This window comes from Balaenoptera physalus, assembly GCF_965194825.1.
Source record: "Balaenoptera physalus genome assembly, chromosome: 20".
NCBI classification, from domain to species: Eukaryota; Metazoa; Chordata; class Mammalia; order Artiodactyla; family Balaenopteridae; genus Balaenoptera; species Balaenoptera physalus.
This window is the reverse complement of record NC_138901.1, coordinates 25,908,121-25,928,944: the sequence shown is the minus strand read 5'-3', so window position 1 is coordinate 25,928,944 and position 20,824 is coordinate 25,908,121. Positions and strand designations below refer to the sequence as shown.

Genomic DNA, 20,824 nt, shown 5'->3' with positions numbered 1-20,824 from the left:
AGCCCAACCCACCCAGCTAGCCCCTCCCACTGCCTTCTATCTCCATTGCTCTAGGCCTGGGCTTCTCCTTTGCTGAGAATAAGAACACCTTCAGGAGGAGGAATGGTCCAGATTCCAATGGATTTCTTAGAGCCAGTCTGAGTAACCATGCACTGCTCTGGGCATATGCAAACTCCCTGTATATTGCAAATATGCATGCAGTGACCTATACCCAGATGCCCACAGAACTCCAAGACACAAAAGGGAGCTGCTCCTAAGCACTAGAGAGTTACTCAAGGTCAGAAGAACTCAGGGAGTGTCCTGTCCAACCCTGCCATTGTCAAAGATAAACTGAGGTCCAGAGCCAGGAAGTGGTTTGTCTAAAGTCATACTTGGGATAGGCTTGGATTCTAGGTGGTCCAGATTGACTGTGTGCTCTGAAGCAGAGAATTCATTGGGCCTCAGTTGTCCCCTTCTGAAAAGCCAGATCCTGTGTGGAGGGGAGGGCTTGGGCTAACTGATCTTCCAAGGTCCCTTTTTTGGGCTGACAGTTTGTGGTTCTGTGTGTACTGATGTAAAAGTGAGTGACAATAAGCAGTAATAAACTGAGTTCAGACAGTAATGGGCACCATCTTGGCCAAAGGCAGACTATTTCCTCTTGGGATTTAAATGCTTACACCCCCGCAACTGAGTACCAGCCCCACTCCTGGTCCTCCTTGTCCCCTCAGAGGCTGGTGCACTGGTTTTTACTGCTCTTCTGTGTCAGGGGTGGGTATTCTTCAAATCAAAAGTGCTATTTTTGGACACAGCAACCTGAGCAGTAAATAATTAATTTGTGTAATTAGAAGAGGAAGGCTTAAATCTGACAATTTTTAACCAGGAGTCAATGCACCCATTGTACCAGCCTGGCCTTCTCACCCGACCAACCCCCAACACTGCCCACACACCTACCAGCTTCCCCAACTGCCTCCCCCAACTGGGAGACCAGCATTCCCAAGACTGCCAGCAGGGTTCATGGAATCAGACTCTGCTCCCTCCCCAACAAAGTTCCATTCTCTGCCTTCTCCCCTACAGAAATTGGTCTGCCTGCAGCTGCCCCTCACAGCTTGCTTTCCTGACCCCCTAAAGCTGTGCTGGGCTCCAGGTCCAGGCTCTCTGCTCTTGGGACACATGTAATCTACCTCCCCTGCTCGAGATGCCCCAACAATTCAGGGAGTTTGCATTTCAAGAAACTCCCATTAATATCAATTTACTTCACTGAAACCTCGGGTTCTTCATCAAGTTGATGATTTATGATAAAATCAATTAAATTACAGCCACTTAGGGCCCAGCCGCTTCCTCTCAGATTTCATTGGTGCGGGGCCCAAGTGTCTGGTGGAAAAATGCAAGTTTAGCTGGAGGCGAGGAAAGATAATTCTGTGGCTGAGAAAATTTAATGCAAAACAATTTCCAGGCAAAGCCGGGCGTCTGGACAGAAATGCAAGAGCCACCAGTTGGCCTGCGGAAATAACTATCTGGGGGTCAAAATATTTTTCTCCCCACCTCCATCATCCTGCATGGCTCCTTTGCTCTGTTCCCCTTTGTGCTCACCCGTCCCCTCCCAAACAGACTTTGGGGGAGTTTGAGCAGTACTGGTGGCACCCAAGCCAGCCTCAAACCAACATCCCCTACCACTGCAGGCCTTTTTCTCCACTACCCTACCCTACCCTTCCCTCCCCACTCCCTCCCCTCTTTCCTCCTCCCCCTCTCCTTCCTCCCCCCTCCCCTCCCCCCTCCCCTCCCCCCTCCCCTCCCCTCCCCTTCCCTCCCCTTCCCTCCCCTTCTCCACCCTCCTCTCCTCCCCTCCCGTCCTCCTCCTCCTCCTCCCCCCCACCTAGCTGTGCTCACTAATTCCTCAGTCTCCCATGGCAAAGTTAAAGGTTCAAAGTGAGTATCTGGCAGCGTGGGCAGATGGCACACAGGGGCCAGGGACCAAGCCAGGTGGGCGCTGTTGCGCGTGGCTGTGGGAGGAAAGAAAGCACAGGCTGAAGGAGCACTACTCCATGGTGAGGGCACAAGGCGGCAAAGTGTGTCCAGAGCTACCCCTTGCCAGGGTACCAAGACCTGAGAACACCGAGTCCCCCCTCTGGCTACCTGTGTGCTCACTTGTAAAGCGATGCCGTACCCAACAAACCCCAACCTGAACACAATGTGCACTCACACAATACACAAAACACATCTACGTGTGTGTGCTTTCACACTCTTCTTATACCTCACATCTTGTCCCGGCAAAGGGACAGTTCCCACCATCTCCCCACATCTGGGAAAATAAATCCCAGTGAATCAACCTGGCATTGCCTTCCACTCCAAGGAGAGAGGCTTCTCCCGCCTCTGCTCTCTTTGGTTTTTGGTTTCCAGAGCAGGCAGGGAGTAAACACATCTTCTCTGAAGCCATAAATCACCCCCTCTCCTACCTTCTCAGTTTAACACCCGGCCTCAGCGCAACCCCTTGTAGTTTCAGCTTCAAATAACCCTCGAGGTGCTAGAAGGTTCTGGCCATAGGTGGCAACTGGACTGCGGGAGCAGGGCCCAGCCATCCCCCACCCCAGCAGATGCCCCTCACATTCGCCGCACAACCCTGAGCTCCCAACTCCCGCGGAAAACCGTCTGCAGCCTCCAACCGTCTGCAGCCCTTCCTGAGCGGGAGCGCTCCCCAGGCCCTAACCGGGTGCTGTCCACACCCCACATTCCTCCACACCGCCCCGCACCCTCCGCCCGCACCGCCTCTTTAACTCGCCCCCATCTCTGTCTTCCAATGTTGCGATCGTCCTCCTTCCCGACCCGGGGGCGGGGATTTCAGGCACCCCCCCTGCTCTCCACCCGGAGCCCGGCCTGGCGCCCTCTCGGCACCAACACCTACCTGTGCGGCTCCGCTAGGGCGCGGGCAGCGGCGGGGGGCCGGCCGGGCCCGGATCCCGGGGCGCCACTGGGGGCTGGGCGGCCGGCCGCATCTCGGTCCCGCCGGCCGGCGCGGGGAGAGGCCCGGAAGCGCGCCCCCAGTCCGCCGCCGCTGCCGCCGCCGCTTTGTTCGGCCCTCGAAGCGGCGCGCGGCCGGCCCGCGTGGGGCTGCGGGAGGCGGGCGGGCCCGGCGCGGAGCGGGGTCGCGGCTTCGCTGCGCGAGCGGGCCGAGCGGCCGGGCGGGAGGAGCCGCGTCTGCTGGGGGCACCGCGAGGCGAGGCACGGGGAGCCGGGGGCGCCATGGCGGAAGGCGGGCGCGCAGCGGCTCTTCAATGTCACCGGCGAAATGGGTTCCATATGTCCGGCTCGGCGGAGGAGGGAGGGGAAGGGAGAGCGTTGTGGGCAGGACGGGACAGGAGGATGGGGGGCGCGATGGGGAGAGCCCAGCGGCGGCCAGTGGGTGATGGGAGGATTGGAGAGGCGAGAAAGGTTTGCGTTTTCCATTTTCCCTGGAGTTGTCTAAAGCTGCTTAGGCTGGTGGGAACTTTCTTTCCCTTTTCCCTTTTCTTTCCAGAAAGATCGGGGAGGGAGGAGATAAGCGAGGGTAGCATCCGTTTGTTCAGACTGGGGTGGGGGTGGGGTTCAAGGGAGGAGATGTGGATTGGAGGTGAAAGGGAAAGTTCTCAGGCTGCTGGAAGATCAACTTCTTCTCCCTGTCCCGGAAGAGGGAAAGAAGAGACCAAACCCAGGAGGGGGAGAGAGGCCAAGGAAGGATTCCCTGGGTCTGGGTGTGAGAGACTGACACCAACCACCAGCCCACCCACCCACCCAACCCCACCCCACCCCAGGGATTCAGTTTTGGGAGATTCCAACCTTTAAGTTATTGAAGATGGTGGTGGAAGAGGAGTTTGAAGTGCCCAAGACATCTTGGCCATTCCAGACACTTCAATTCCTACCCCAGCTGCCTCACACCTGATTTAGCACCCCCCAGGGTCTACTCTAGTCCCCTTGTTTCTGGGATAGCCTCGGCTTTGGGCAGCTGCCTGTAAGAAAGCACAGAGTCTGGAGGAGCTTCCAGACCCTACAGCCCTCTCCTCAGTCTGTGCCCGCCGGCCCCCGCCCCGCAAGGGGATGGGCTCTTTCTCTGCATTTCTGTCTCTATTTGTTTTTCTCTCTTCTCTTCTCTTTTCCCTTCCCTTCCTTTTATTTCCCTTTCTCTCTCTCTCTCTGCCTTTTCTAACCTTCTCTGTGGTCTCTGTCCCTTTCTCACAGTCCCTTTGTCTTCTCACACTCTGCTTCTCTCTTTGTCTTAAGTGAATTTGAATTTTGCCTTGCTAAGGACTTAGGAGTGTCTCCAGAAGTCACTTCTGGCCTCACTTATTAGGCTGCCCCTCTGGGCAGTGTGGAGCCTTTGGCCTCAGAGCCCTGTCCTTTTGGCGGGGGGTGGGGAACCCATCCTTCTGCCGTGGAGACATCTTCTTCTACAAAGAAGGGGGCAAAGTGAGTGGTTTCCTTTCCACTTCCCTTCTCACTTAACTCTGGTTTTGTGAGTGTGTTTGTGTACCCATCCAAGTTGTGGGATGTCTTCTGCCAGGACAACCTCCCTGCCCCTCTGAGTGGCCTTTGTCTCCATTCTCCCTGTCATCCTTTCCTTGGCCTCTGCCTTGACTTCCCCCCTCAGAAAGGGATCCTGCTGCTTGTTCTCTCTCTGGGCCCTCTCTTTTTCCTTCAACCTCTCTCTCCTCATCTTTCTATCTAACTCCTCTGCTCATTAAAGCATTAGCAGCCCAGTTTCTTAAAGGCACAGGGATAAACACTATAATTATATAGAGAAAGTGGACACCAGCAGCGTCTGGGGAGAAGACAGAGTCAGCAGCTTTCCTAAAGCCCCTTCCATCAAATATATTCTACCTCATCTCCTGCACAGCAAAAAAGCAAATGGGGTGCGTGTGTGTGCAGAACTGGTAAGAAGCAGCGTGCTTCGTAGCTAAATGAACCAAATGCATATATTTTAAAAAAAACAACAAACTTGCTGATTTGAAGGGTAGGCCTATATGCCTGGATGGAGGGCATCAGGCCTCACATAGGGAGATTTAGCAAGGGGCCAGCGATTGACTAAAAGATAATGGTGGAGAGGGATGGTCTCTCTGCTTTTGTCTCCTGGGCAGAGTCTGCATGTGAGTTGGGGAAAGGGAAGAGGAGGGGGTATCCCGAGGGCCAGAAGAGACAAAGACCTGAACGGGGCTGAGAGAATGGAGAGGAAAAGCGGGGGGACCAGGCCTCCACGTCACAGGCAGAGGCAGCAGGAGGAGGGGAGATGGAGAAGGGGGGAGGAGTTGGAATCACAGGGGCAGGGGCCTGTGAGATTGGCTCCCAGCTCTCCCCACTGGCTCTGGCCTGTCCCAAGGAGCACATCCTTCAGCCTTCTCCTGCTTTTCCCAGCCTCCAAAACAGGTTGAATTCAGAAGCTACTAACACCCACCATTCCACCCTTCATGTCCCTTTTCCTCTCCAAGGAAGAGTTAATCCTTTCCCCCTCTCTCTGGCATTCTAAGACTATGGCCTAAATTCTGGAGCACTGGATTGGGGGTGAACTCACCCTCTCCACATTTACCCCCCTTCACTTTCCAGGTGAGGGAGAAGGAAATCCTTGCTTCCCACACTGAGTGTGTGTGGTATTCTTCAACACCCAAGGATGGGGGGCCTGAAGGGTATGGAGCCCGCTATCCCTCAGGTCTCTCTGCTGCCTCCTCCGGCCCTTCCCACCCGCCCCGTGATCTCCAGCCCTGTCAAAGCTGCCCCTGAATCCAGACTCTCCCCAGGCCCTTTTAGTGAGGCCAGGTAATGTCCCCACCCATCCCAGCCTAGGGTCTTGGCCTTTTCCTCCTCTTTCTCCTTAAACCCTTTTCAACCCAGACTCCCAAATTAGGAGGCCTCACCTACCACCCACCCTAAAAGCTGCCTGTTAACAAGAAGAGGGCTCAGCGCCCACTTGGAGGAGAGCATGGAAGTGAGCTCCTGGACGCCAGCACTGGGGCCTAAGCCGCCACTCCAGGACGCAGCTGATGCCATGAATAATTAACACCTGGGCGCGGCATCACTAATTTTCCTGCTCAAAGGTTTACACTAGCAGGCAGAGTTAAGTATCACAGATAATAGTGGCTATAAAGTCAGTTGGCCAGGCTCCAGCCAGGGAAGGAGAAGCTAGCAGCCCTGACCGAACTTGGCTCTGTCCCTCATCCATAACAACTTCGGGGCGCAGCGCATAATATCCCCAAAAGCCCCCTCTGGCTTTGCTCTCTACCAGCAGACCCTTCCCTAATGGGGAGGTACTCAGACCTCCACGTGAAATCAGAGGGGAAAGTTACCAGCTCTCCCCTTCCCAATCTGTACCCCATTTGCTCCCTTTTTGGATGGGGGTTTAGTGAGGGGAACACACCCCATGTCCTGAAACACTCTCCAACTTTCTGAGACCACCTGATTCCTGGAACATTTCTTTTCTAGAACAACTTAGAGAACTTTTCCCTCCTTTAGCCCCAGACACGTATAGTCCCTCACTGCTGAGGAAACTTTCTTTGTTTCAGGAGGTCGAAGGAAGGCTACTGGGGTGTGAATTCACTTCCTTGTTTTGTTAGACAGAAGGATGGGGAGCCAAAGCTTTCAGCTTCCCTCCCTGCCCTTCAGCCTCTGCCTTCATTGTCTCCCCCAGTTTGGGTAGCTCCTTCCCCACCCTCAGCTCCCTGTCATATATTCAATACATCAGTCCTATAGGTTAAGCTTTAATACTATAACTGAATCCCTCCAGCCCTCTCCAGTTGCAAAGGACCTCTACTTGGTCCCCATCGACTACAAAAATCTTTGCCTTCAACTTCAGTTATTTTTTCCGCTGCCTCCACCTCTCTTGCCCCCAGGTTCCTTCTGCTTTCAGAGTTGGGTTCTTTACCCACAGCCGGCGTCAGAGCAGCCAAACTCCTGGAGGGGAACCGCTGAAAAATGAAGCTCTGTCTGCTGCTGCAGGAATGTTGGCTCTATCAGGCTCACAAACATAATTTTTATATTAGGTTGTGGTCTTTGACTGGGTTTATATGCCAATGAGGCATTTCTGGTTTACCAAATTTATACAGATCTCACCTTAACTGATAATCACAGATGCTGCAATTTAAGACCTCCAGCTATAGAGCTTTCATATTAACTGCTGATATATTACTGAAAATCGTCTGAAATAACCAACTTCTGGGAGCAGAGCAGAGAGAGAGGAAGTGCCTCCGAGAGTGACTCTTTCCCGGCCACAGAAATAGCCCAGCTTCCACATCATTTTCTGTGAGAAATGATTTATCGAAGACATGGCCATAAACAACACAACTCACAAACACACGCAGATGCGCGCACACACACACACACACACACACACACACACACACACAATGGCTGGCATGCCGGCAGAGAAGCTGACACCCATATTGCTATAAATCAAGAAAAAGGTTGGAGGAGAGGGAGAGGGAGAGAGATAGAGAAGAGGAATATTCCTAAAATCTCTATGCAATGCCTCAATGGGTATAAACACACAGAGGACCGTGTGAAGAGAAATGGCAGGAAATGAAGATGGCTATTTGTCACATTTTACGACAATAACATTAATAACAAACAATAAATTTACATGGACATATAAGACGCGGTAGGTAGTGAGAAATCCCTTCTACTTACAATACCCCAGCCCGCGGTGTGGCTCCGGCTGCGGGGCTGTTTTATTGCTGCCTCCCTCTCTTTTTCTCTCTCTCTCCCTCTCTCTCCCCCTCTCTCTTTTTTTTCTCGGGGTACAGGCTTGTTTTTCAAAGGACAGTTGAATTGCACGTCAGAAACAGGGAGACCGAGCCTGCGATTTTCCTGACGAATACATATCTATTCTGCAACCTCGGCATTAATTATTTAATGAATCACGTGACCAGGAGGGGGAAGGGGGTCTTTCGATTTCAGGCTCAAAGGACCACTATGACCTTCCCCTTCAGGAGGAGAAATTTTCCTGCAAAATAGGTTCCCCCCAACCCACAAATGGAATAGTAGCTAGTTCTCTCTCCCACATTCACATCTGTATCTGCTGTATCTACATTCCCTAACCAGCCCCCCCAGAACACACACTTACCCACAGCCCACCTCTCCTCTCTCCCTTCTCCTCCTGCTTCTGCTTAGTTCGTGGAGGTGCAGAAGTAGTCTGCAGGGGCTTCTGGGGGGTGGGGTGGGATGGGCGCAGAGTCCTTCTCCAAGCCCCTGCATTTCTCAGCAACCAGTTCCTCTCTCTGCATCCCCCAACTCTATTCTCTCTCTCACTCCTAGGGTATTTTAGTGGGACCCACTCCCCCTCTTCCTTAAATAACCAACAAAATTTCTAAAGAGACCAGCTTCAAAAGAAGCATTTCATAAGTCCAGATTGTATATGTATAAAGAATGGGGCTTCTGGCTTTAATTCTCTTTTTAAAAAGATCTTTTGTGGTACCTTTTGAAAGGGCAGAAAAGGGACAGGGTGAAGAGATGACTCGGGAGCTTCCAGAGTTGAGAGTAACCACAAGGGGGACTTGTTTTCGTTGTGTTGTTACTATTACAGGAAACCAAATTCTACTGACTGACTGAGAATACGCTCTAGAGACAAAAGACCTGGACTAAGTTTCCTACACAAAAGAAGTGGACACTCAGTCTCTCTGTACCTATGTCACATCCTGTCTCAGCCCTTCCCCACCCCCCAACACACCAGTGAAGACAGCTGGAGATTTGAACTGGAGGGGAGGAGAGGGAAAGGGAAGAAAGAGGCTTTGAAGTTGGCCTGACAGCCCCGTCCCCATTTCCCAGGTGTTAGTACCCCTTGCTTCCAAGCAGCAGACAATGGAGACAGATCAATAGGAAAAAGATGGGGGGATTGCATATTAAAGTGTTAAACACTGGTGATGATAGGAGAAATCCAGTCCCTTGGCCTAGAGAGAGAAATGTACACAGACTTCTTCCTCTCAGATATGAACAAAACAAAACAAAACAAAGTATACCCCCAAACCTTCACATACAGCTTGGCGCCAGAAGGAGCAGACCAGTTACGACCAGAATCCCAGAACCGGAGTATTTGGCCACGGTGTGGGATGGGGTTGCAAAGGGAAGCAGGGAAGACATTCCTGAAGGAGCCCCTCGCCCACACTCCCAGCCTTATCTTCAGCAGCTCTGGGGCAGCCGCAGCGGCCGGTGGACTGGGAAGAACAGATGCGTTTTGGGGAGGGGGGCATGGGGCCGAGGGGCCGCCAGCAGTTTGTTTGGAGGGGTCTGAACCAAAAGCGACTGGATGGGGAGAAGTTTGAGGACCCAGGTGCCCTAACCACCCCCGAAGAAACCGCCACTCCCGGGTGGTGTCCGGTCCAGCGGTAGCAGCAGCGCAGCCCCTGCCTCGGGCACTGGGCCGGCCTGGTCCCCTCGGAATCCCTCTCCCAACCCTCGGGTGGGGCGCCGGCGGGCCTGGGCTCTGTAGGGGGGTGGTCGGCTTTCATTGTGCAGATACAAAACCCAGGCTGGTATTGAATTCAGCCCCGTGCCCGGCTCCAATGAGGGCAACTCCCTGCATGGTCCTGGCCAGAAATCCATTAAAACTGGTCCCCCAAAGAAAAGCAGTCCACTAAAGTCTAAAAGAAAAATACTAGGGCGTGGGGAGTGAGGGGGTGGGGGAGAGAAAAGAGGAGAGAGAATATGCTGGAGCATGGGAAGACAGCAATCTCTGAAACGGAGAAATTATTTTTAAGGACGAGCAAAAGAAAAGCCAGTGACACGAAGGCACGCCGGGCAGGTTCTATTAAAATGCCCACACTCTTCGGATCCTGGGAATGTCCATGTTCAAATAAACAAGCGCCCGGGCGTGAGCAGAGTGCTTTCTTGCTGCCGATAAAGCGAACGTTTATACTGTGAGAAAGGCGAGATTGATTTACGAATCTGAACGCGCCTGTTTTATTGCCGATCACAAATCCGTCAGCGCTCAACTCACGCTGGGAAACTTCCCAACTCCGCTTTCCAACCAGACCCCCCTCCCGGGCCGCTGCTTCCCAGGGAGACCCACCACGGGCGCTGGGGCTGCCCCGGCGGCGACAGGCTCTGGCAGGACCCGGCAGCCCTACTCTGCCAAGACCGGTGCAAGTAGGAGCGAGGGTGGTGAGGGCCCAGGAGCTGGAGGAAGAGAGGTCCAAAGATTCGGAGGATAGAGGTGGCCGCTAGAATTGTAGATGGTGAGCCCAAGGGGCTGGGGAGCCTGCCTGCAGCACTCAGCTCTGCAGAGGTTGGGGTCTGGGAGTGAGGGAGGGGGAAAGTCCCTCAGTTCCCACCTGTGGGGCTGAAACCCTCAAAGGAACCCCAACCTTCTCTTTCCATTGTTTCCCTCCTCTTTCCCTTTGGTGGACCTCTAATCCTCACATTGCAGAAAGCAGGTCGTAAAGACTCAGGGGACTAGACCTTTATCACCTGGGCCTATGGAGGGCTCACAACTGGTTATCTGCCCTTATGAGTTATGGGTGTATATCGCCCCAAATATTTTCATCCCAGGAGCAGTCCAGCTTGCCTTTCTGCTCGCTCCCTTTTCTTACCAAGGCCTCCAGCTCCTGCATTTATTAAACCTCCCAGGGACAAAGGAGAGGATACCAACCAACGCCAGTTATTTCTTGCCTGAGACAGTCCCCAAGACATAGGAGAAAATTTACAAAATGCAAACCAACACCCCACATACATCCCAGCAAGTTTCTTTCTCTCCTAGTCTTAACTCAAGGGAACACTTCCTTCTTCCCAGCTGGAGTCTGTCTGTGTGTCTGTCTGTCTCTCTCTTTGTCTCTATTCCCTCCTAGGAGGATGGCTGCTGGTGTAGATTTTTAAGATACAGCAAGTAGAATATAGATTTGAAAAGGCTCTGTGTTCAGAGTTCACTTCTTAGCAAATCCTCCACACATCTCTTGAAAGTTGCTGGAAACTTTGGTTAACATGGCACAGCTGTCCCTGGCAATGGTCAGAACAGCCTGCACTGACCCTTCTCCCATCTCTCTTGCTCCTCTGGTGGGGAGGTACTCCGTGGGCTCTGTGAATAGCTGGGGTGGGATTGGGGAGTGGGGAAGGGGGTGAGAGTGATTACAGAAATAGCTTCCTAAACAAAGGGACTTCAGAAAATGGGTTAAGATTTTGTGGATTTGGATAACAGACCTCGAGAGACAGTAACCACAATGGGGGCCCTCTGTCCCCTTAGGACCCAGGGGTTTGTCCCCCTAGCCCTCTGAAGCCTCTGGACCACTCATATCTGCCTCCCTTTGTCTTTCTTCCCTCAGCTCCCTCCAACGAAACAGGAAAGAAGGAGGGATGAACTGGACATGGATGGCGGGGTGAGTCTGCCTGAGGGAAGGAGCTCTGCACAGAGAGAGACCAGCACCCTACTTTCTTCCCCCAGCTGAGCTAAAAAAATTTTTTGTTCCTTTTCTCCCCAATGGACAGTAACAGAAAAACAATCCAGAAATTTCAAGATAGCAAAGAAGGGGTTGGGGGGGCTGGTGGGGGGTGGAGAAGATGGGACATACAACAGCCCAAGGACCCCTCCCTGCGGAGGTGTGACTTTCCCTTCTGGGCAGGAGGCAAGAGCCAACACAATGTCCAGTCTCAGAGAGGTCAAGGGGCTTCCGAGGTCATTTTGTGGTTCTAATACTGAGCTAATCGCCTAGAAAACGTGGCCTCTCCATGAACTCTCTCTCCTGCCAGCCTCCTACTTCCAAAGCCTCACTGAGCCCCAGGGAAAAAAGGCCAGCACATTCTGGTCTGAGGCAGAGCCCACTGGCTCCCTCACCCTCAGAAGCGGGGCCCCAGAGGGGAGAACAGAGCCCCCAGACCAAGAGAGCAAAAGGAAACCAAACTAAACTCTGAGCCTCCAGGAAGAAGGAAGGGAGCAGAGTGGAAGAAGAGGAAGATTCCGGCATCAACGAACCTTGCCTGTGAACAGAACAGTTTCCTGCTCCAGAGAGTTGCAAATATTTGTCTAGAATTCCAACCTAGACACAAAAAGAAAAACTGAAGACATCCACCTATACCCTGCTCTGAGGTTGGGGCATTCCATCCAAAAATTGCATTCCATTTTTCCAGGAGGTGGCAGTGACAACTGCTCACCGGTAAACAGACCTGTGGGACACCAGCCCCCAGTGTAGTAGACAAGCAGAGTCACGGAACCCACGGGCCACATGTGCACCTCACCTCGCTACACACACACACACACACACACACACACACATGCTGGGGCTCCCAAGGCCCTCCTGCATTTTCTAAAACCAGAAAGCACTTCTGAGCTGCCTCGTAAACAACCTTTTCTGGGGTTTTTCTGGTGCCTAACACCTCAGTCCCAATCAATTCAAACACTCTCCAGGTGTCAGTCCCTGACCCAAGCATCTGTCATCATAAAAGGCATCAAACCTGACCAACCGTCCACCATAAAAACCCCGCAAAGATAGTTGAAAAAGAAAAAGAAGGAGGCGAGAGAGTGTTTCTTCTTTCCCTAGTAAAAAGAGCTCATAAAACGATTAAAAAAAAAAGCCAGCCCAGGCGGGGCTTTGTTACCTTTGAGCCTCTCGCCTCCTCTCGCCTGAACTCTGCAGATCCCATTCATGACGAACGGCTTCTTCCAAACTGAGAGAAAAAAGTTTTCAGCTTTATGGTTCCAAATTTTTTCCCCCTTGCAGATCCGGGAGTGGCGGCTAACACTTTTTTCCCCCAACAGCCGGTCTGCGGAGATTTGCTGTTGAATAATAACAAAGGAGAGAGGATACGTATTTAAAGAAAAGAAGTGATTAATGGTTTTCTGTATAATTCTCACATTTTTCTTAGCTCTTGTCTACACAGAATGGCTGTGAACTTTAAGCTCCATAGAAATCTTTTTTATTCTATTCATACCTTCCTAAGAGCAGCTTTGATTTGGTTCTATAGAGACATGGGGGGGGGCATATGCTTTTTAAGAACTATTTTCCCCTCTAGAAGGGAAGGGCCGCCGCATCCCTTGGCAGCTAAACATCACACCGCGATTCCACCGAAAACAAAGCTCGCCACTCTCAACCTCCAGTTCCGGGCGATTTGCTACCAGTATCCCCGCAGCATTGAAACGAGCGGTTCAAACGCCCCTTCCCGCGCGGTGGACCCCAGCCCGGGCTCTCCCGGGCCCGACACAGCCTCAGACGCCCGGGAGCTGCACACCGGAAGAATGCAAAAGAAATAACAGTAAAACGCGCTGGTGGAATTGGTTATTTTTATTTTCTGAAGGGAGATGGGACCGAAAAATGACTTTTAACTGCATCTGCTCTCCCGAGCCCTGAGCTTTTGGGAGGCGGGATGGCTGTACCCGGAGCCACCACCGGACCAGAGCCCCGAGGCCGGAGCCCCCAGACCTTAGAACTTCTCTTGGGCTCAGCCCCAAAGCGGCCCAAGCCTGACAGAGCTTCTGAGGGTCACCTGCACCCCTCCCTTCCCCCACTCCATTCTAGGGGTGACTGGGACCTCAGAGACAGAAAGCTATTTGGTCCCCAGTCATACTTTCGATACTTTCTATGAGAAAGAAAATGAAAATTAATACAGGAGCAGGGCTTCACAAAAGAGGCCATTTGTCTTCTTGATTATCTATTTGCTTGTCAGAGTTTGAGCTATGGCACCGGCTAGCTCCTTTGTAATATAAAAATACTCTGAAAACCTGCAAACACCCAGAAACATCTGTGCAAAAAATTAGACTCATTAAAGCCTTAAACACCTCAGAAGAAAACGATACCTTCTTACGCGGGAGGAAAGAGGCCGGCCGCTCAGAATCCTCTCTCGGAACTTTAATAAGCAAAGAGCCGTCTGTCTAGAAGGAGACAGCTTTAACCGCATTTTATTTGCTTATGACAAATAAATCACTATATGAAAGCCTTTGTCATACTTAAGCCTCTTGTGTTCTACAATGAAACATTTTCCCCTCATTAGGGATTGGAGTCAGCCCTCCCAGTCCTTTCAATCCATTTTTGGACTAGAGGGGAAAAATTAAAAGCCCCAAACAAAACACACCCACCCCAAAAGGAAAACAAACCAGCCACCACAATTTGGAGTCCTCTGAGATACAAATTCCCATCGGATCCTTTGAAAAAATTCCTCAGCCACATAAATGTGCGGTCGAATGGACTGGGGTGCCTAAAATATAGTCTGGGAGACATTTATCTGCATCTTTATATCAAGGTTTCAACAAAAACACGCCGTGCTGGTCACAAGAAACCAAACATTTATTTCTATTGTCACTCTGTACAGGACACACATTTTCACGCCAACAAAGGGTTCTAGACTCAGGCAGCCCCAGAACTAAGAATGGTCCTGGTTTGGAATGTCAGAAAGAGCATAGGAGAGAGGACGCACATGACATAAAATAATTAATAATAATAATAATAATAATAATCAATGCAACAATGATAAACTATGGGAGAGGTCTCTGTAACCTCATCTCCCAGGTGGGAAGGGCATTTTATTTCCTAGTTTCACATTCACTTTCAGTCTGGAACAGGCCTCCACTGTACAACTCCAGATTGGCCAGAGGGTTGTGCCCAGCTCTCACAACGCAACTGGCCCCTCACCCCGCCAGACACGGCTTGACCTTCCAGAGGAAGGCCCTCCTGGTCTCTGGGTCCTCTCTTTCTCTTGGACTCAATTTCCCTGCCCTGCTCCTGCGTAGCCGAGGCACGCATCCCCCCACCCGCCTCCACTTGTCCCCTTGCTGTGGTCCCTACCCCAGCCCCGCAGTGGAAGGGGGTGAGCGGCCAGCGTCCTCGTGAACGGGCACGGAGGGGGAGAGAGGTTGTGTGCGTGTGTTTGTTACCGTGGCCAAAACACTGCGCTATCTGGCAGTCAGAGGATGCTTTCGCTGGGTTTCAGTAATGGGGGACAAAGAAAAAAAATCCAGACTGTCTTCCAGCAGCGGCAGCAGCAGAGGCAGAGGCGGCGGCGGCGGCCGAGCCGGGCCTCATTTGTTAGCGGGGTGTCGAGGTAATGGTCGCCACCGAGGCCCGTCCTCTCCTCGGCAGAGTAAACAAGACAGATGGGCCTGGGCCTGGCGTGATTAAAGATGAAACGTGGATCCATCTTCACCAAAGCTGAAAATGAGGAGTGCAGCCTCCTCCTATTTCTCTTTTTCTTTCTTCCTTCTTTTTTTAAGGAAGAAAGCAAGAGACTTGAACCTTGCTTCTGGGGGGCCTCGCCCGCCTCCCTATTGTCATTTCTATAAATAAAGCTTCCCCTCCCCCCTCCTCTGCATTTATTCGTGTAAATAGACAAAGTGGGGGGAGGGCAGGTAGGCTTTTTCGGACCCAGGCCTCAGGGTCCCCTCCCGCGTCTCCCCCAACCGCCCCCCCCGCGCTCGCAACCCACCCCCGCCCCGAGGTTCGCGGCTCCCACGTGGGGGACACTAGAGCGCGGGAGGGCCTCCGTTGGGCCGGCCAGGGGGCCCTCCGGCTGCGCCTGCGGTGCCACCCGAGCGGATCTTGGTGTTGGGCAACTTGTGGTCTTTTTTCCACTTCATTCGCCGGTTCTGGAACCAAATCTTAATCTGGCGTTCAGAGAGGCAGAGCGCGTGGGCGATCTCCACCCTCCGGCGCCGCGTCAGGTAGCGGTTGTAGTGAAATTCTTTCTCCAGCTCCAAGACCTGCTGGCGAGTGTAGGCGGTCCGAGAGCGCTTGGGCTCCCCGCCGGCGTAATTGGGGTTTACTGGACACACACAAAGAGGGAGAAAGAGAAAGTTTTATTGCCCCGAAAGGGAGGAGGGAGAGCCCTTTCTTCCAGCTAACACAGTGTCTCCCTCCCTCCTTCTCCCGCCACCTCTTCTTCCTCCGGAGGGGGTGGGGATGAAAGAGAAAGCGGGACCCCAGGAAGAGAAAGAGACCTCTAAGTTTTGGAGGATTGTGTGGTCACGACGTTGTTGTTTGGGTGTCTGGGGGGAGTGAGGAATCTTCACAAGGTTTTTAATCGCTCCTCTCTCCCCGCACGTGGCCTGGGGCCCGGGATGGGAGAATGAGGGGTGAAAGAGGGAGGGGGCTTCATTAAACCTTTCTTCTGTTAGTTCCCACCCTCTCTGCTCAGATTCCAAGCAGTGCCTGCCCCCAGTAAAAACTTTTGCCCACTTCTCAAGCCAAGGAGCCAGACTAGAGGAAAGAAAGGAAAAAAAAAAAAAATACAGGGAGTTGACTCAACTCTCAGCTTAAATACAGATCACCTCCTCCCCCTTCTCCTCCCCCCCTTACACCCCTCCCCAATTTCCAATTTCACTGAGACTGCATCTCCCTGGCGAAAAAGTCGCTGGTGAGAATGGCAAAGAGGATGGGGAACCGACTTCAAAGGCGCGGGGCCCACCAGGCCATAAAAATTTATGGGGGATGTAATTATGTGGCTCTGAAAACAGGCGACCGTAAATCTCCGGCAATGGCGAGTTTATAGCGGGGACAATTGGCTTCCCCTAGCTCCCCCCCCACCCCGCCCCATGCCTCGAGGTCCCTTTGGTGTAAAGCGCCGGGGGTGGGAGGGGGAAGGGGTGCCCACGCACTCACCCGTGCTCACGTGAACTTTGCGCATCCAGGGGTAGACGACGGGCTCTTTGCACGCGGAGTGGGACGGGCTGGGGTGCAGGGGGTTCTGAGCGCAGGGAGGCGGCGGGGGGCTGCTGCTGACCGCCTCGCAGCGCTGGCCGGGCTCCGGGAGGAGGGCCCCAGAGGGCGGCGGAGCGGGAGCCCGAGGGGACAGCCCGGGCGGTGGCGGGGGCGGCGGGGGCGGTGGCGGAGGCGGCGGGGGCCCAGGGTCCCGGCAGGCCGCGTAACGCTGCACGGTGCACGCGGAGCGCCGCCCGAAGCCCGCCTCCGGCTGGAAGCTGCTCTCTCGCCTCTGGCCGCCGGCGTAGTACCCCGGCGAGTGGTCGCTGGGTAGGTAATCGCTCTGTGAATATTCCTCGCACGGAGGGAACTTGGGGTCGACATAGTTTGAGTTGATCAAAAAAGAACTCATAGCCATTAATTTCTGGGAATTGTCCACAAAATATACTAAAATTTATTCCGACCCCTGACTCGTTTTCCTGTTTCCGAAAGCCCTCCTACTTACTGTCAAGTGAACAAAGTTAGGGGCCCACGTGATCCTCGGAGCCAATGGCCGCCCCGCCTGCGATTCCCGGATAAGGAAATCTGCTCACCCGGACCCTACTCTAGCCAAAGAGGTTTATTTCCCCTTCTTCTCTTCCCCCCCACCTCCCCACCCAACACTAGGATTTACATAGGGCTCCTGCGGGGCGACCGCCTCCTCGCTTCTCCTCACCAGGATCGGGGAGAGGGAGGGAGGGAGATGGAGAGCGAGTGAGCAGGTTGCCACCCGAGGGCCTGTTGGGGCGCTGGGCGGAGCGCAATCCCTGGATCCCCTCAGAAGCTGGGGCTCCGGGTGTGGCCCCTCCTGTCCTGCCTCACCTCCCCAAGGCCTTCCTTAGGGCCCCAGCCCCTCCTCACGACGTGGCGAGGGGGAGCCCCTGCACCCGGCGTCTGTGCGGGGGAGTTAAGTGAGGGACGGACTAGGGGCTCCGCCTGAGAGGGGACCCCACACGGGGGAGAGGCACTGAGCGTGGGCCTTTTCTCTGCAGCCGCACGGGGAGGGGTAAGGAGTGAGAGAGGAGGCATCGGAGCAACCAGGCGGGTGCACGGAGGGACTTGTCAGAGATGAATGGAACCGCGGGCGGATCGATAGGAAATTCATGCACTAATTCGGGGAGACCTCGCCTTCCAAATCGCATTTAGCTGCGCTATTAGTTTGGCTGTGTCAGTCAGTCCGTCTGTTTCCCTCTCCTATCCACTCCTCCCCTTACCCCACGCGGCCCAAGCCGGGAGAAACGACTTGGTTTCCCACATTAAACATGAGCACTGGAGTAAAAAACCTCCAACTTTTGAGAGCACGTTGAATAGAAATTTGCTAATTCCAGAAGCACCGGAGCAACGCTAACCTCGGCGTCAAGACGTTGTAATTGCCGCTAATGCGGCCGCCTGCGCAGCGAGCAGAAATCTCACATCCTTGTGATGCTGAGGATAGGAGACAGGGGTGACCCCACACAATAACACCCCTTGGTAATCGTGTGTTTCCAGGGCATCTTGTTCTGAACCCAAACGGAAAGGCGACCTCTGCATCCGTTTGAAAAGCAAATTTCCTTTGCCTTCGCACACTGAAGACAAGTCATTTTTACCGGATTTTCAGTGAAGCCTCCCTAAGCCCAAAATAGGGAATAGGTGGGCTGGAGGGAGAGGATAAAATAAAACATCAGCAACAATATTAACCTTTTAAGAGAAGTGAAAAAGGACCAAGGCTCCCAAGGGCAGGCAGGGGGAGATTTCAGGTAGACGATTCCTCCATCTCTAAGCAGTTGAGGGAGAAAAAGAAAGAGAAAGAAGAAGGAAGGAGTCTTCGTGTGGTCAGTCACCGGATGGTCCTCATTTAGGAAAAAAAAAATGAGCGGAGTGTTTATGTCAACTACATATTCCCCTAGATACGAATTTGTGACCACAAAATTCCTTACACAAATTCGGATCTACAGGGTATATACAGAAGACAGATATATCTTCTTGGCCCAGAAATTTTCCAGTTCTCCTACTTTCCACGCGTCCTTCGTTTGGGGTGTGGTTTGAGTGCTTCGATTTTATTTCGTTTTGTTCAAGTTTTGAGGTCTGGGAGCAGGAAAAGTCACTGCGGGTCCATTCCTGCGATTACAAGGTTTTCAACTCTCTTCCTCTTCTATTAGAAATAGAAGCTGCCGGTCCCGCAAAGGGACGCGAACCATGGGGCCGCTGCGCAACTCGGCGGCGCATGAATTATGAGATGTAAACATTAGCTAAGCACAAAAGGAGGAAGGGTCATCCTGAGGCTGCGGCATAGTCAGAATCAGGCCCTTCTGGGTGCCCTCGCGCCCCTCCCCTCCCCCCAGGACTTTTTTTTTTAAAAAAAAGAAACAAAACCCCAATCGGCAACTCCGTGCCCCTTGCAGCCTTTAGTTTTCGATCAAACGAATATCTAGATATTTTCCAAGGCGCCTCTCAGCAAAAGGAAGAGGGAGAGGCGGCTGGGTGTGAAGGGGGGGGGGTCATAAAAGTCCTTTTAGAAAAATTCAATGGTAAAAAGAGAGAGAAACAGCTGTAAAGAAAAATGCTGGGAGACCAAGCAGATGGGGCCCCGGATATTTAATGATGGGCAATTCCGTTTACAACCTGAGAAAAGATCAAAGGCGTTTCATTTCCGAATGAAGGGCAATGAGGAACCATAAAAGATGCAGCCAGATGATATTCCGGCCCCTCCCAACCTCCCATACCTCCTGGGGCCAGAAAAGAAGGATAATAGGTAAAGCGTGAGGAGGAACCCCATTTCCCCCACCTCCCTAGCTCCGGGCACGCTCTCTCAGTCTAAACTTGCTCATTCAGCCACCTGCTAGGGTTGCTGGCAGTGGGACCAAAATGGGGGTCTGGGAAACCTGGGGGATCTGGAATTTCTGAAGGGACTTCCTGAGGCTGCCAGTAACCACTGAATTTACTAAGCTGGGAGACTGAGGATGGAGCTGAAGGGAACTGCGTCCTAGACTGTGAAAGCTGAGGGCCTTCACAGCGTGAGGAGAAAGGTTCACAGAAGCCTCTTCTGCACCCAGACTCCCCATTCATCTCTCTAGGTCTGAAGAATACTTGCATCCCTAGTGAACAAATCAGAATAATATCAATTTCTTTAACAAGTACATCAACAAAACAAAAAGCAACCCTCTAACCACCATACTCTAAAGGTCTCTGCCCATCCCTAGTCCTGGGACCCTTGCAGGTGGATAGGAGGAGAGTTTCCACCTACCAGCAGCTAAGCCCAGAGACCCTCTGATTTTCTGTCCCAAATCTAGATTACCAAGGTTGGCTTCCGGGCCTGATTTCTAACACCAACACTCTCCCAGCCAGGCTGGACTCACCTATATTTGAAAAATCACACACACACACACACACACACACACACACACACTAATATTGTAGTTATCTTTGCCAAGAGAGGGTCCAATAAGTAATCTCAGAACCCCATTTAGGCACCCAGGGAGACTGGCACCTGACCCTGGATCCACAGACAAAATGTGTGGATAGGACCCCCAACAGCCCCAGCGTCAAGCAGGGGCTTTCCCAAGTCTTGTCAAGGGCCACTTTAGTGAGGGGCTCCACGACCCTTTCCAGCTGGCCAGGCCCCTCCCCCACCCCATACCTCCTGTCCTCAGCTCGCCTCCCTGAAACCCGTCCAACTCGAACGCTTTTCGGAATTTGGGGAGGGCCAATGCGCTGGCCACCGGGGCCTCTCTGTTGCTCTACACTTTCTCAAGAGATGCGGTCCAGGTGCCCCAAGCACCCCAAGAGAGAGGGATGGGAAGCAGAGCCCGCGGGGCTGTGTGTGGCTGATTCTGGGGACAGAGCGCTGCGCGCTGAGAGCCGCCACCTGCCCATCCCACCGTGGCGCCGCACCCCCCATCCCAGCCAGTCCCACCGCGATGGGTGGAGGACTTGGTTTATCAGCGACTTCCAAGACGGGGTTCAGAGCAGGAGGCTGCCTCTCCCTCCACCCCCGAAGAGCACTAACATCAATACGCATAATCATAAGAAAGAACCAAGGCTCCACCCGCGTTCAGAGCCACCTCCCCGGCGCTCCCGGTGGCTCGCTGGCCCGCCGGCCGCCTTTTCCCTGCAGCCACAGGTTGCTGGAGTGACCTCTCGCTGCTCAGTCCCTCCGCCGTCCCAGGCGTGCCCAGCCCGCGTCGCAACGGCTACCTTTTGTCGGCGGTGAGGGAGGGACTGAGCGAGGGAGGGAGACCCTGAGGCCGGGAGGGCGAGCCCCCGCG

The 20,824-nt window shown here is 53.2% G+C and overlaps 2 protein-coding genes across 7 annotated transcripts in view; both read right to left on the bottom strand.

Moving 5' to 3' along the window:
- The window catches only part of HOXB3 (homeobox B3), a gene marked incomplete at its 3' end in the record, with an annotated part of 53,931 nt that overhangs the window by 10,675 nt on the left and 22,432 nt on the right, over positions 1–20,824 (bottom strand). For 4 of the 6 annotated variants that reach the window (XM_082440617.1, XM_082440616.1, XM_082440621.1 and 1 more), the window contains exon 2: positions 12,514–12,691. Of the gene's footprint in view, positions 1–2,878; positions 3,707–12,513; positions 12,692–13,006; positions 14,050–20,824 lie in introns of those variants that run through there. The other 2 variants (XM_082440619.1, XM_082440620.1) reach the window with 2 other exon arrangements.
- On the bottom strand, positions 14,172–20,181 carry HOXB4 (homeobox B4). The gene is made up of 2 exons (XM_082440624.1): positions 16,503–20,181; positions 14,172–15,666 (listed from the first exon to the last, which is right to left on the bottom strand). Exons 1-2 carry the CDS (start codon positions 16,957–16,959, stop codon positions 15,368–15,370), a joined length of 756 nt encoding a protein of 251 aa, XP_082296750.1. The 5' UTR covers positions 16,960–20,181; the 3' UTR covers positions 14,172–15,367.

Bases quoted from the DNA above. Each gene is read 5' to 3' on its own strand.
- HOXB4 (XM_082440624.1), bottom strand. From the start codon at position 16,959: ATGGCTATGAGTTCTTTTTTGATCAACTCAAACTATGTCGACCCCAAG. The intron at 15,667-16,502 runs GTGAGTGCGTGG...GTGTGTGTCCAG, and splicing joins CAAAGTTCACGTGAGCACGG to TAAACCCCAATTACGCCGGC.